This window comes from Aplidium turbinatum, chromosome 5 (assembly GCF_918807975.1).
Source record: "Aplidium turbinatum chromosome 5, kaAplTurb1.1, whole genome shotgun sequence".
NCBI lineage: Eukaryota > Metazoa > Chordata > Ascidiacea > Aplousobranchia > Polyclinidae > Aplidium > Aplidium turbinatum.
In genome coordinates this window covers 795,161-810,632 of record NC_137476.1, presented here as the reverse complement: position 1 = coordinate 810,632, position 15,472 = coordinate 795,161, and the positions used below count along the sequence as shown (strand labels likewise).

At 36.3% G+C, this 15,472-nt stretch overlaps 1 protein-coding gene across 3 annotated transcripts in view; it reads right to left on the bottom strand.

The window, feature by feature from the left end:
* LOC145770733 (receptor-type tyrosine-protein phosphatase H-like) overlaps positions 1 to 14,914 on the bottom strand; it is a 111,220-nt gene extending 96,306 nt beyond the window's left edge. For all 3 annotated transcript variants that reach the window (XM_082582433.1, XM_082582434.1, XM_082582435.1), the window contains exons 1-3: positions 14,746 to 14,914; positions 6,952 to 7,108; positions 4,096 to 4,259 (exon numbers count right to left, since the gene is read on the bottom strand). In XM_082582433.1, the coding sequence (XP_082438559.1) occupies positions 4,096 to 4,259; positions 6,952 to 7,108; positions 14,746 to 14,805 (381 nt within the window). In that variant the 5' untranslated portion in view covers positions 14,806 to 14,914. The remainder of the gene's footprint in view (positions 1 to 4,095; positions 4,260 to 6,951; positions 7,109 to 14,745) is intronic.
* Between the last annotated feature and the right edge of the window lie 558 nt (positions 14,915 to 15,472).

Genomic DNA, 15,472 nt, shown 5'->3' with positions numbered 1-15,472 from the left:
AGATTGCGCATCAACACGGGTTATTTGCTTCCAAGAGTGGCGATTTTGAGCCAACTCGCCCAGTGTCGCCAAGTTGAGTCCGGTCCATGATTGGATGTTGTCTTGCCATCGTTTTGGTTGTCTGCCACGTTTTCTTTTTCCTTCTACTTTGCCTTCTGTGCAAACTTTGCTGATTCCGAATTGTGATCTTTTAGTGTGGCCGAACAGTTTTAAAACTTTTTACTTTATTATTGCTGCAATTGGATGTAGTTTTGTCATAGTTAAAATATCCTGTTTTCGTGTGGTCAAGTAGCCTTTTGTTGGTCATGCTTCTCATGATGTGATTTTAGAATGTAGTGAGTTTTTTTTATTGTTGATGATGTCCAATTTACGCATTCTAGACTGTACAGCACGACTGGTAAAACATAGGTGTTGAAAATTTTTGATTTCGGTTTGATTGGGAGTCTATTGGATGTAAAAATGTTTTGGTTCTTTTTTAATGCTGCCCAGCCTAAGCCAATTCGGTCTTGCACTGCAGTCTTTCCATCGTTGGTCGCGGATAGTCGGTGGCCGAGATATGTGAATTCTGGTAGCCTACTTGTTCTATTTGTTTTCGGTAGTGAGTGAGATTGAGTGTCGGTTGTCATACATTTGGTTTTGGACACATTTATTTGGAGGCCGAATTTAGCAGCATTTTTGACAGGGCATCTGGATATTCCTGAATTTTCAGTTTAGAATTATTCAAAATGGCCATATCATCTGCGTAGCTTAAGTTGGATATTACATGACCGCCTATGGTGAATCCAGTTGTAGGCCTACACTCATTTTCTGTTTCTGAAATTATTACAGTAGCTATGATGCAAAACAGGGTAGCAGACAAGCCATCTCCTTGCTTAACACCTTTTACAGGGTGGTCCACAAAAATGTGACACATTTCGTTTGTTCAAAGTTTCTACAAATCTAAAGATTTTTCAAAATCTATTCAGCCGGAGATGGGTCATAGCTATAAGTTTTCGCCCTCAAAAGCACTTTTGAAAAAACAAACCGGTTTCTGAGTTATTTCAATATTTGATAATATGTTCGATCCATGCTCCTCGCTGCTGAATCATCGCTGCCACTCTCACATTGAAATTGTCCATTACTCTCCCTAACATGTCCATTGGAATTCTTCTAATTTCTCTTCTAATGTTTTCCTTCAGTCTGTCGATGGTATCAGGATTGTCCTGGTAGACTCTATCCTTCAGATATCCCCAGAGGAAGTAGTCAGGAGGGTTAAGATCAGGTGAATATGGCGGCCAGGGGTTGTTGGTCCTCCTTGAAATCAATCGATCCCCAGGAAAGTACTGATGCAGATACTCAAGGGTACGATTGGAACAATGCGGTGGGGCACCGTCTTGCTGGAATACAGCTGTATTCAAGTCGGTCCCCCTTCTCCTCCTTACTGCTGGAATGAATTGTCGTCTGAGCAATTTGATGTAACGTTCAGTGTTAACAGTCACCTGGCATCCCTCGTCGTCCTCAAAAAAGTAGGGACCAAAAATGCCATTACGTCCTATTGCACACCAAACTGTGACTTTTGTTACACTCAAGGGTGCTTGCACATGCGCATGAGGCTGTGCTTTTGCCCAAAATCTCATATTTTGTTTGTTCACATGGCCACTCAAATGGAAGTGGGCCTCGTCGCTAAAGAGAAGCACATCCAAAAGACCGGGATTGTTCTCAATCCGTTCACTGATTTGCTGATCAAATTCAAATCGTTCATCCTTGTTGGCTTGACTTTGAGTCTGAAGAAGCTGAATTTTGTATGGGAAAAGTTGCAAGTCAGCATGAATAATTGTATTGACAGAAGATCTTGAAATCCCCACTTCCTGAGAAAGTCTTCTGGTGGATTTCCGTGGAGACTTTTCCACACGAGTTCAAACATCATAAAATTTTTCGGGGGTTCTTGCGGTGGAAGGTGGACCACTATGGTTCTTACTGTTGTTAGTCACACTGCCAGTGTCTCTGAACTTCTCCAAAAAGCCTTTGATAGTATTCCGAGACGGTGTTTTCCTTTCAGGAAAGTCATGACGAAAATGTCTCTGGGTCAAGATTACAGATTTTGTCGAAAAGTAATGTTCAATGATTTTTGTCCGCTCAGCCACTGAAAATTGATATCCCGGTTCCATACTGCTACACATAAAACTTATAGCTGTACTCTATAACTAACCTGAAAATCAAGAGGTAGAATTAATTTTTATGGAAATGACAGATAAACAAAATATGTCACATTTTTGTGGACCACCCTGTATAATATCAATTCGTCTGGTTGTTCCGATGTTTGTTTTGATTAGTGCTTTCGAATCGTCGTACGTTGCTTTCAAGAGGTTGATGTATTTTTTGTTGATGGAAGTTTTATCCAGAAGTTGCCAAAGGCAGGGTAATTTAACACTGTCAAACGCTTTTTGAAGTCAATGAAGGTGTTATGGACGGGATTGTTGAATTCAATAGACTTTTCTATAATTTGTTCCAGAGCTTGGGTATGCTCGATTAGTTGATAGGAACAGTTTGTGATTAGAGGTGTTATAAATTGTAATTTGGCTTTTCATGACTTTGGTTGCAGCTAGACCGACCACATCCCAATTCACATTTTCGAGTTCATGGATCATTGTTTCAAGTGCATGATTATTTAAGTCATTGATTGTCCTTGGATTGTGTGTGCATAGGTTGAATATTTGTTTATTTTTCTTCTTGTTACCTCTGTTCACTTGTCTTACATCAGTCCGAGGCTGCTGATGCAAACCTCTGGTCGTAACTGTCACATCAGTCCCGGGCTGCTGATGTGCCCTCCTGGTCGACATGCGAGGATCCGGAGGTAGCCTCCTCTTAGTTGCGATGCTATTATTGGTGGACATATTATTCCATGTGATTTCACAAGCCGTACTGCTTCCATGCTGGCTCATGACAGGTTGGAAGAGAGTGATTTGATTTTGTGTTACCATCACTAGGAGATTGTCTCACTGGACTAGAGGGCTCTCCTGCCCTGGTCGAGGGACTACATTTTGTCTAGCCTCTACCATTCGACCAACCTGGCCTGGGTGGCCCTACCAGGAGCAGATGCTCCCGCCAGTATAGCTCTAGAGGTCATCGAGGCACTGAAACTCTCTTACCGCGTTAAGATAGTAGTCCAAGATCAGGACAGTTGCTCAAATAAGAAAATGAATGAATAGTTCAAAAAAATGTCAGCAGCAGCCTATTTGAATATTAAGGTGACCCAAAGTGCCATATGCCAAAACTTTTTTAATGTAAGCAAATTTAATGAGAGAAATGAAAGTAAAAAGATCGCTTTTCGTTTTTTTTTTCTCTAAAATTCATCAAGGTATTTACGGACCCCCAAATGCTTTCTCACGGAGCCCCAAGGGGTCCGCGGACCCCAGGTTGGGAACCACTGTTATAAACAGATACGGTCTTATCAGATTCATTCTGGCCAAATGATGTAGCGGACAATCGTTTTGCAACCATAATCGTGATTTGCCTCTGTTAGGTGGGTGGTTAGACTGGGCATGGATTTAAATTGGATCAGTGTTTGCGTTTTTTATAAGGCCAGAATTTATCAGATAGTAAATTAAAAGTCACATCAAGAAAATCATTTTAATTTAGGACAGTTTTTGCAGTAATACTTAAGCCACATTGTTTAAATAATTAAATAACACTTTTTTTCAAATGATCAACTTTTGGGACAGATAAATTACGCAAAATAGCCAGACCATCATCACGATACAACCCAAGCATCATTCCGTCAACAATAGCAGAAAGTTCGTTCAAAAGAAACAAACCAACCAACTCGCAAACTTCTGCAGCATCAAATAAACCCATAGTTACATCAAACAATCCATCTTTCTTAGCCCATGCATTGAATATATATCAATAAATGTAATATCATTAACTGTTTGTAATAATGCACAAGACATATCGTCTTAGTTGTGTTTGTAAGTCAGAAAACTAACAACTATGATACCTTGATACGTGGAATGTTTTACTGGCTAAACATTCCAAGGAATGCTGTAAGACATACTGTATGTAGAAGAAATGAGTGCAACATCTTGCTTGCCATAATTTACTCCTTAATATCAATACCTTGCCACCAGGTAATGTCGCATCTTCTCCATTGTTACAATCAATCGCTGCCTCAGATCGTTCTGCTGCAACTTTGTATGTTAAACCAGGTTCGGTAGGCCAAGAGGTTTCAAGTGACGTTGAGAAGATTGAATCAACAATAAACGCTGTTGGCGTGTCAGGATCTATCGAAAATAAAAAGTAAATGCAGAAATTTTGTCTAAATTCCTACATTTTGGTAATCGACGTCAAAATGTCTCATATTGTCTTCCAATTGTTCACACAGTAGCCGCGCTCAACCGCGAGTCAGGCGGATTAATCAAGTTAAAAGTTTTTGCCCTGTCAAACGACAGTAGGCCATTGCTGCATAGACTACCGCTGAGTAGCCTATAACTTATAGTTTCTCTTCTCAATTCAGGCACTTGTGTTGCTCAGTGCACGATTTCAGATGGTAAAGTTAACCAGTTTTTACGATGATTCGACATTGTCCCAAAACATGGAAAGTAAACTTTGCCCACTCGGAATGAAATTCTACTTAAGGATTATGCACCTTGCTACTTTTTGAAAATATGGACATTTGGCAAAATAATAATTGTCTTACATCACGCTGTGTGCACGTATAAATTTCCCTTTCTATCCTGTAATTGAAAAACTTTGTCGTTTTTACGAAAGTGTCATTCATGTTATTGCAAAATGTGCGTTGTTGGCATTCCCAATATTCCAGAGTCTAGAATGAAAACGTTTTTCCATAGCTTCTAATTCAAATAAAATTATTGAATTCGACGATATTCAAAGCCCAATAAAAGAAAAACAAATGCAAATCCAAGAAAGAAGTGCTGCAATCACAACCACAATTGATTCCACAGCCATCACAAAAATGTTGAGCCATATAGGTAGGTAGAACAGAGGCGGGATATTCCAAAAAATAAAATAAAATAAAATTAGCAAAGTTTTTCATCGCTGTTCCATAATATGCTATTTACTTTTGTGCGCAAACCACATGTGCTTGTGGACAAAAGTGCTGGTGAAACGTTCTTTTTCAAACTTTACTATCATTTATGAATGTATGTTGACTCAAAATTGCCGTACAATATTATACATTTTTAATCTTGAAAAGTGAAACCAACTATCCTTCATAAGATTTTCATAATGCGATATATTAGGGCTTAAAATATTTCCGTCTGATGCTTCTCGAGTGTGTTTGAAACAAATGCCAGATGGGATTAACACTGATTGAGTTATTTATCGAAGAGTCTTAGCATCCAAAACTTTGTCTCCAGTAAAGCAACGCAGAGCGTCGCTGAACGAACTTAATTATTTACATGGTCAACTTTGCAAAAGCAGAGTGCTTTATAAAAAGCTAGAGCTCTTACAGTTGTTTTTTTATTCTGTGTAAAGAGACGTTGCTGTCATGACCAAGGACAGGCTGAGAGTTGAAGACTTAAACAACGTTTCTCAATTTCTGAAGTTAAACTTCACATTAAAAATCTAGTTGCTTAGAATTAATTTAAAGTACTTCAGCCTACTAACGTGTAGCCTACCGTGGTCTACAAAATCAAATTGACTTTTAGTGTTTTAGTTGTTCGAAACCGGAATGGGGCGCAAAACATGCAATGATAAAGGAATGGTTAAACCATTAAAAAGGGAAAGAATCACTGTTTTAGACACTGCAACCAAGAATACATAGCACTATCACCAATACTATAACGCCAAACTCATAAAAATTTGAATTTGAGAATTTACGCATATAAATTGCCTAGAAGCTATCACGTGTTGTAAATGTCCAACAATTTTATCACTTTTCGAACCTTTATTTGTTGACAGATAAAACCAAGCAACCACGCGGCATTCAACATAATACATTTAAACTGAACATAAACTATTACGAACGTTTTCGCCCTTACACATATTAGCCCTTTTCAAGTAACGAAAAATAACTGATTTTACATCTACATTTAAAATAAATACCGTAACTGATCTATACAATGAATTGAAAAAACGAAATGCATAAGATTGAAACGGCAAAGCAGAAAAGAAAAGCACATCACATGGCGGTTAATTCCGCAAGGCAAAAACGCATCATTTATTATGATGAATTAAGAAAAGACGTTAAGCAATTTTTTCTGAACTAAATAACTCTTTTCCAAGAGGAAAAAGCATGCTCCTGCGGTACATCTTTCGTTTCTGACTAATCTAAACATCTCCATAGACCCTCTTTGTATAGAGGAAGCAATAATGTTTCACTTTTATCACCAAGCAACTGTTGTATTTTGTCACACACAATGTTTCAACTTGGTATCTGGATTAAGAGATCAAAGTACATTTTCACTTGTTTTTTTTCCAGATTTAATGCTTTGTGGTCAGTCTAGCCCTGAACAGAGTCTTGTTTACTTATGTTTACATTCTTATACTTACATACAGTACTTATGCTTGACTTATGTTGACATACTTATGTTTACATTCTTGTGCTTGCATGCTTATGCTTACGAACTAATGTTTACATACTTATGTTTACTGAATCCGGTAAACAGTTTTATATTTTGCAATGAAAATATTATCACCTACTGAAGCAAATTTTTTTAAAAGTCTTATTAAATTTCTCTGACTTTTTTTCAATAAATATACAAGCACATGAACCTTTACCTTAAATTACAGCTTTTTCCACATTGCTATTACATATCAATCGTTCTGTCTGCATTTACTCCAACTTTTGAAATAATTGTGTACAGCGGTGATTGTTCTTACCGTATCACGGAAACTTGGAACAACGATTGATTTCTTTGAACGGTTGAGTGATTACCAGTGTAATTACCGAGTTTTCAATGAACCTTTTCACAAAAAAATTTATTTTACTTATTTTGAATGGGGCTTGATTACCTGTTTGATCATCACTGAAACTTGTAGGATCACTCATGGAAGTTTGTGAGCTAGGAGAATTTGGTACAGGGTCAGAAATAGAATGCGCGCACTCATCGATCTTGCACTTCGTGCTCGGTTGCAATGGTGTTCCATCTCTATCTTGTGTCACTGAAAACTGAAACAAAATCGACAATAAACAAAACTGGTCAACGAAGTTTCAATTGAATTGATAGCCTACTTACAATTTTTAATAAAACAAAAGTAAAATTGACACTTTTCCTTCCAGATGATTTTGTGGCAGGTCGATAGCCGTTTTATGTTGCTTGTCATTTGCTAAACATTTGAGATGTCAAAACAACACAGTTTCGATTGAATTGATACTTAACATTGATTGGAGATAATTTGAAGAATTTGGTTTAGAATCTGGCATTTGATTTCGCCAATCCCATCAGATTTTGCTTTACAACGAAACTAACCTGCTCAATTGTTTCAGTTAAGCTTTTCTGTAAAAGTTTTGATCAAACAGGTGAACCACAAAATGTGTTTTTTAAGAATCATAATGGTACATGGAATGGCGACATGTTTAAACGTTTTGTCAAATTTTATCCATCAGTCTTTCGAAAATGACTTATGTAGCTAACCCCTAATGCTCCTGCAGAACAAACTATTCAATCTCTCATTGGTGATTTAGTTAAGTGAATATTTATGCAATTATAATTGAAATTGCATCCAACAAAGCATTCAACAATACAGAACAAATCTGTTACATGATAATTATCGTTTTCAGTAAGCCTACATTTCTGCAATGACGTTTCCAGACGCAGGTCAGAAGCACAAGGCTCAGTTCTGCAAGAGACGCACTTAACTATATAGCAAACTGCATTACCACTATCCATGCATGAACGTGGAGGAACCCTCATAAGTTTGCATAAGTAGGGGGAAGGTGGGGTAAGTTGAGCAGGTTTTTATAAAAACGCGTTTCATGAAAATGTGTCAGGCTTCAGAGAATATTTTTGTCATGGATGTTAATGGTATGCTCATTGCTTGAAAGCAAAAATATTTTTCTTGTCTCTTACATTTTATCTGATCTGAGTAGTTTTGTAAAAGTTGCTCAACTTACCCCACCCTTTTTTAATGGGGTAAGTTGAGCAACCGCATGGGGTAAGTTGAGCAACAATGAATTAAGGCGTTGATTGCTTACCTTAATAAGAAATCAAGACAACTTCAATTTCTTAAGTTGCAGAGTTAGTATTAATACATGTTTTTATAGCAACTGAGCCATTGATTTACCACTCAGAATACGTTTTTAGTTTTCGTATCTAGGGATGTGGTGGTTGCCCTAGTTTTCAATATATCACCATATAACATTATCGGCAGCGACAGCATTCTTCACTCGATTCATGTAACGAGTCAGCGTTATCCGTTTAATACCATGATCAATAGAAGCAGCATTCACGGATTTTCCATGTGTAACATCATCTGCTGCACTCTTCAGCGCAGCATCTTGAATGTTTCTCCTGTTTGTTTTTCCTTGATAGGCTATATACATGGCATTGTATTTAACTGACCAAGCAATATATTCGAAAAGGTAACCTGTACATCAATTGTAGCTTTAACATGGTACTGCTAATTTGCATTCATCAAATGCTGGCATTTGCACAACAATCTAACCTCTTAGTTAGTGTAATTTATTAAGTTAAGAATCGATTTCGCTATAGTAATAGCATCTTCAGCTAGCACATGTAAAAAAAGAAGAAAATTTGAAAAATACGTAAAACGAACAAATAAAGCAAACTCCGATGTTATCAACACGCATAAAAATTATATTTTAAATAGATGGTTACATAATATTAAAATCAAAACCTGCAAGCCTAAATCTTAACTGGTGTTCTCCCACGATTTCCAACAATATACTGGTACAAAATTCAAGAAATACATTAACCTGATCATCCGTCTAGTAAATTACAACAGTTTAAGAAGGCGAATACAAAGAAAAAACGCAATTTAGTTTCAGTCCATTGCCGTAAGTTTATATCGATAAAGCGTCAATAAAGAATAAGTGTAAATGGGCATCCATCTAGTAAATTACAACAGTTCAACAAGACGAATACAAAGAAAAACGCAATTTAATTTCAGTCTATTGCCATAAGCTTACATAGACAAAGCGTCAAAAAGGAATACGTTTAAATGGGCATAGTTGAAGAATCTACACCACAGGAGTCGGAGGTTGCTGATGACATGGGATTTAAGTGGTTGGTCGAATCAATTTCTGTATGTTTATGGTGGCTTTGATTGTATGTAACCATTTATCTTCAGCGATGTCTAAATAATGTTTGCTGGGTTGTTCGGCGAAAGTAACGACAAAGCAGTCTGCCAGAGCTGGTTTCTTTTTGAGTTCAATATTGTGGAGTTTCGCATAATGTTTCAATAATGCTGCTTTGTCACCGGATTTATCAAAGTAATTAAAACTGTTCCAAATAGATCTATGTGTGGCCCAACGTGTGGAAAATTTTGTCATGGTTTGTCCTACATAGTGTTCGTGACATATGGTGCACGTTGCAATGTATATCCCGTAATTTTGGCAAGTTAATTTTTGTTTGAGACTGTATGTTTTGTTGAGTTTACATTTAATAGAGGTGCATTCTTTTACCATAGGCTTATGCGCTCCATGGTTGCCACACAGTGCACATTTGCCGCATGGTTTGGAGTAGCCATTGGTTGGTGTTACTGTATTCAGGGCAATTTTTTTGTATTTTGTGAGTAAATTTCCCAGCGTGCTTGGCTTTTTATATGTCATCATTTGATTGGGCTGTAGTTTTTTCTCTGCGTTGGTGGTCTTGAGTAAATTAGGAAAAGATGTAGGCCAGATTACTCTGTGGGCTTTGGTTGCATTTTTTTCTGTGGGTTTAGGTATCCGTTCTGTCCATTTTTCAGCAAGTTGAATTTTTTCTTTGATAAGTTTTTGGGGAAAATTTGATTTCAAAGCCTTGTTTTTAAGATGTTCAAGTGCTGCAGTGTAGTCGTGTTGTGTTTCATTCAATCTCCTGAGTCGTAATGCTTCTCCATGTATGATTGCCTTGAATGTAGATGTGGGGTGATGTGATTTACCATTGAGGTACAAGCGATCAATAGCTGTTTCTTTGGTGTAGTTGGTGGTCACAAATTTAAAGTTCGAAGTTTTGCAAGTGCGGTGGTTAACATCTAGGAACTCAACATTTTTATCAGTTTGGGAGGTGTTGATTTCTCTGAAAGTAAGTTCCAAGTCGTGATTTTGAAATGCTGTAATTAAGCTGCGTTTTATCAATTCTGTGGTCTTTTGGCCAAATGATATCCACATTATGTCATCTATAAAGCGTTTGAATATTTCTGCTTGTTTCAATATGTTGGAAGCTGTTTTGATGACGTAGTGCATGGCAATGTTGGCGATTGATACAGAATGGTTGTCACCTGTTATTATACCCTCTGGTTGCTTATAGAAACTCTCACCGTTTTGCGTGATAACATTGTCAAGACAATACAACGTCAAATCTGTGAGTGTTTCTATTGCAATCCGAGGATATGTGGTGTGTTGATCTAAAGCATATTTCAGTGCCTCTTTAATTAATGATCTTTTGACGTTAGGATAAAGAGCTTTGACGTCAGCGGCAACTAAATGTAATTGATTGCTTTCAAGCTTTTCTGTGATTTGGGTCTCTTTGTCAGATTGCCATTGCATGAGTGTTTCTACGTAGTGTTTACTATCTCTACAGAATTCATTTATTTCACTTTGACAAAAAGTTATGCTGACGGGTTTAAGCAAATGTTCAATTAAAGCGGTGATTCTGGATGTTGTGATGTGGCCAGATGCCTGTAGCAATCGTACAGGAATTTCAGTGACATTGATGGTTTTTAAATTGTTCTGTGTGAGTTTGTGTGTTTTGAACAGGGGGTAGGCAAATGCTGGGTCTTTGGTCGAAAAATATTTTGCTTTACTACCTGTAATTTTGGTGTATATCCCTTGTGCAGATTTTTTTCTTCCAATGGTATGGAAGAGTAAATCGTCGTCAATAACATTTAGTTCGTGAAGTGATATTATTTCCTTTTCACATGTTTGCAGGATCAAGTTCAGTTGTGCATCAATTCCTTTCTGTGTAATATCCATTTTTTTAAAAGAGTTTAACTCTCGTTCCAAGATTTGTTGGTAGTCTTTGTAATTTATTATCAAAATTTTCCCGTCTTTGTCCGCTCTGCAAATGACTATGGTATTGTTTTGTGTCAGATTGGTTAGTTTTTTTAAGCTTTTTCCTAATCCTGTGTCCAAGTTGTTCTTGTGTTTAAAGTTATGTGTCACCATATCTCCTAGATTTCTTAATTTTGAAGTAGCCATATTCGTGTAAACTTTAATTTTTTCGTCAATGAGATCTGGGTCTGGTCGAGAGTGTTTTGTTACTTTTAATTTGGGTGGTATAGTTGTTTTTTGTTCTTCCTCTTGTTCGCCATGTTTTAAAACGTTGAACCACTCTACTCTTCTAATGTGTTGGTGCAAAGTTAACCATTCATTAGTTTCCGTTTTATGAGACCATTTGGGTGTGAGGACAAAATTTAAGCCATGCATCAGCAAGAGTTTGTCTGTTTCTTCTAATTGTATGTCTGATTTATTTAAAATCATTATTTCTGCTCTTTTAAGACTGTCTTGTTTTCTTTTGAAGATCTTTCTCATCTTGTATCTCTTTCTATCTCGTTGGTTTTTAGAATTGGAATTTTGATGTATCAAATGTCCAAATTCTTCTCGTTTCTTTTTTTGCTTATTCCAAAGCCATTGAAACCTTTTGATGTGCCTCGATTTTTCAGCTTGTTTAAAATTTAGTAAATTCCTTTTTTGTTCGTTTGATAGCGTCTTCCAATATCTGTTTGTTTCAATGAGGGTTTGTTTCATAGATAACATTTGATTTTGTATTGATCTAGTTTGCTGTTGCAAAAGCAATTCGAAGTCCATTCCTTTTCTGTCATTTGAAGGTAAAAGTATTCGGCATGTGATGCATCTTGCCAAAAACACCATCAAAGTTTGCAATTTTATTAATTTCAAGCATTCTTTAAAATTCTTACTCCAGGTACTCGCGATTCTAGGTATATAATCAAATATCTTGTTTTGTCTGTTCATGCCGGAATCTGCTTTTCCTGAAGTCTAACTGAGGTGATTGTTGATCTTCTATAAAGATGGTACTGCTAATTTGCATTCATCAAATGCTGGCATTTGCACAACAATCTAACCTCTTAGTGTAATTTATTAAGTTAAGAATCGATTTCGCTATAGTAATAGCATCTTCAGCTAGCACATGTAAAAAAAGAAGAAAATTTGAAAAATACGTAAAACGAACAAATAAAGCAAACTCCGATGTTATCAACACGCATAAAAATTATATTTTAAATAGATGGTTACATAATATTAAAATCAAAACCTGCAAGCCTAAATCTTAACTGGTGTTCTCCCACGATTTCCAACAATATACTGGTACAAAATTCAAGAAATACATTAACCTGATCATCCGTCTAGTAAATTACAACAGTTTAAGAAGGCGAATACAAAGAAAAAACGCAATTTAGTTTCAGTCCATTGCCGTAAGTTTATATCGATAAAGCGTCAATAAAGAATAAGTGTAAATGGGCATCCATCTAGTAAATTACAACAGTTCAACAAGACGAATACAAAGAAAAACGCAATTTAATTTCAGTCCATTGCCATATTTAACATGAAAAGGAAAGAAAAAACAAGATAGTTAGCTGGCTTGACCTGATCAGCTGTCTTAAGTTATTTACTGGCGTAAGTTGAGCAACTGCTCAAGTTATCTCAAGAGCAATTGGTCAAATTACCCCATCTCCACCATTTTTAAAAAAAGTTAAATTTTTCAAAAACGGCTAGAAAACTATATTGCATAATTGGCTACAAACCGAGGCAGATGTAACGTCTACCTCGATTGCAAAACGAATTTCATCTGTCTCTACTGATAATTCAATGAACAGAAATTTCTGCCGCTGCCAAATATTTACTCCTAAGCACCTAAACTCAAAAAAGTGCAACCATTCCTAGACAAAGCTTCCAGTTGTTTGGATCGATACACTGGCTTAAAAGGCATTATAGGTAAAATAACTTGGTGACGGAAAAATTCGTTTTAGCTTTTCCGTTTTCTTGGAACTAGGGGTTGCTCAACTTACCCCATTGCTCAACTCACCCCACCTTCCCCTATGCACTCCACCATTCCTTTCTTCTCCAGCATTCAAATTTAAACAAACTACAATTAAGCGGTGGGATGGCGCAGCGGATAAGGAGCTCGCTTTCCAATCATGCAATCCTTGTTCGACTCCTGGCTTAAGCTGGTTGTTGAAAAACACCGCTCACCTCTACCCAGGGTGTAACAAATTGGGTGGGCGTAGTTGCTGAAGGAAAGGCGGCTGAGAGAACGGAACTGGCCACCCTACTCCGTTAATGCCGAAGGCTTAGTCTAATGAGAACCTTATCTTCTCGTTCCCCTGAATCAAGTATGGGACTCACCTTTACCTTTTACAATTAAATCGTTAAAACCTAGTGAAGTTGAAACGATTGTACACAGCTTGTTAGAGGGAAGGAGATGTTGCATGAACGTTAGGGTTGGTGCTATAGGATGCTTCCAATAATGTCAGTGCATTGCAATCGCATAGAAAATTTATTTCAAATAAAAAATAAGTTCTCATGTTGTAAGTAGATTATTTTGTTTGTTTTTACTTTGTTTTCAAATTCTAAAACTGAAGTGGAAAACAACTTGTTTAGATTTGTCCAATGGTAGTTGATCATAATGTATACTATTGTACGATCAACCACGATTAGACAATATAGGCGTAGGAGGTACGGGTGAAGGGAGGGCAACCGCACCACAAAAACGTTCCAATTATTCAAAAATTTGGAAAAATGTCATACAAATTTGGGCAGGAACTTTCAGCATGTTTCAAGCATTTTATTCAGATTGAACTTAGTTTGATTTCTTACTCAAATAATCAAAATTATATTTGTATATTCAACTTAATGCATCTAAACTTAGAAAAAACTTCAACAAATATCACAAATGCATATTTCGCACTGTTTGTGGTTTTAATCGTAAGGGGACGCGAAACATTTTAAGAGATTAAAAGGGGTCGCAAGCAAAAAAGTTTGGGAAGCCCTGGTGTATGTTAAACATTTCATATAGATTTTAGAAAAAGATTTGTAAAACGATGAATAGTGTATGAAATATTATAGTGTATGAGATATTATAGTGTATGAAATATTATAGTGTAAGAGATATTATGGTGTATGAGATATTATAATGTGTGAGATCTTATAATGTATGAGATATTATAGTGTATGAGATATTATTGTGTTATAAATATCATGCACACAAACACCTATCGCATTTATATTATGCAATTAACAAACAACTTTAAAACAAGCAATGAGATATTGCTCAGTATGTTGCCTTTTGTGCTTTGTAGATAATATCAAGCAAGCTATTCGTTTACTGAGGTTTTGTAATATTTGTAGTTTAAGTATCTGTCCAGAATTAAGGGCAGGATAGAACTTTAAAATTTCAATTGCAGAATTTAAATTTAAATTATTACAAAATCTCAAGTTTAACAGTTTTTAAAGACTTCGAAACTGCGAGTCTATTAAATTAAATGTCTAGATTGATGGAATTTTGTTGCAGTATGTAGATTTAAACAACTTTCTACTTGTTTATCATTGAAACGCACTTCTAACTACACTTTTTGGCAACTTCTTTACTAAAAATGTTTACCCACAAGAAAAAATGTTTATGGACTCACCGTTGAAGTTAGGAAGGAGATGAAAACAACAAATGACAATAAACGTCCTTTTCTTGACATTATGGCGACTCAGCGCTCAACAGATCTATCATCCACTTCACCAACACTTCCAAATATTCACTTTCTGTTTATAAATTGGTAGCAATGAAATAAAAACTAAATTTTACTGCAGTTTTATTCCTTAAAACACAAAAGTATAGTATATTATTTAAGACAGTGATAAATAATTAGGAATACAAGCATCTCATCGGCATCTTCACTTTTTGTCATTTGTATTTCCTTTGTAGTTTCATAAGACCTGAGTGACTAGCACTTATTAAGTGAAAACCTTTGAAAATAATCTGCAGCCAATAAATCGATGCCTTGTGCGTCGTCATAAGGTTTAATGACATCACAAGTGAATGGTTAAACCGTTCCACTGCCACAGTCTCTATTGGCAAATATTTACAAATGCAAAAGTATTTGTAAAAGATGACAGCGCTCACAGTTGAACAAACATGTTGAAAAGAGTTTCGCTTTGGTGTGGAGGCCACTGAAGCAATCTGACCTATCTCCTATTTTTTCTTCACATACAAATCGAAGGATTAAAAATAATTATCAAAAATGATATTGCATATCATCTTTCAAACTCTCTAATTAACACATAGAAACACTTCAATCGTTGTAGGCTTATAAGCAGTTGTTTTGGAAAAATTTTTCTGGTTTAAGAAGGCTTGGGTGTGAATGG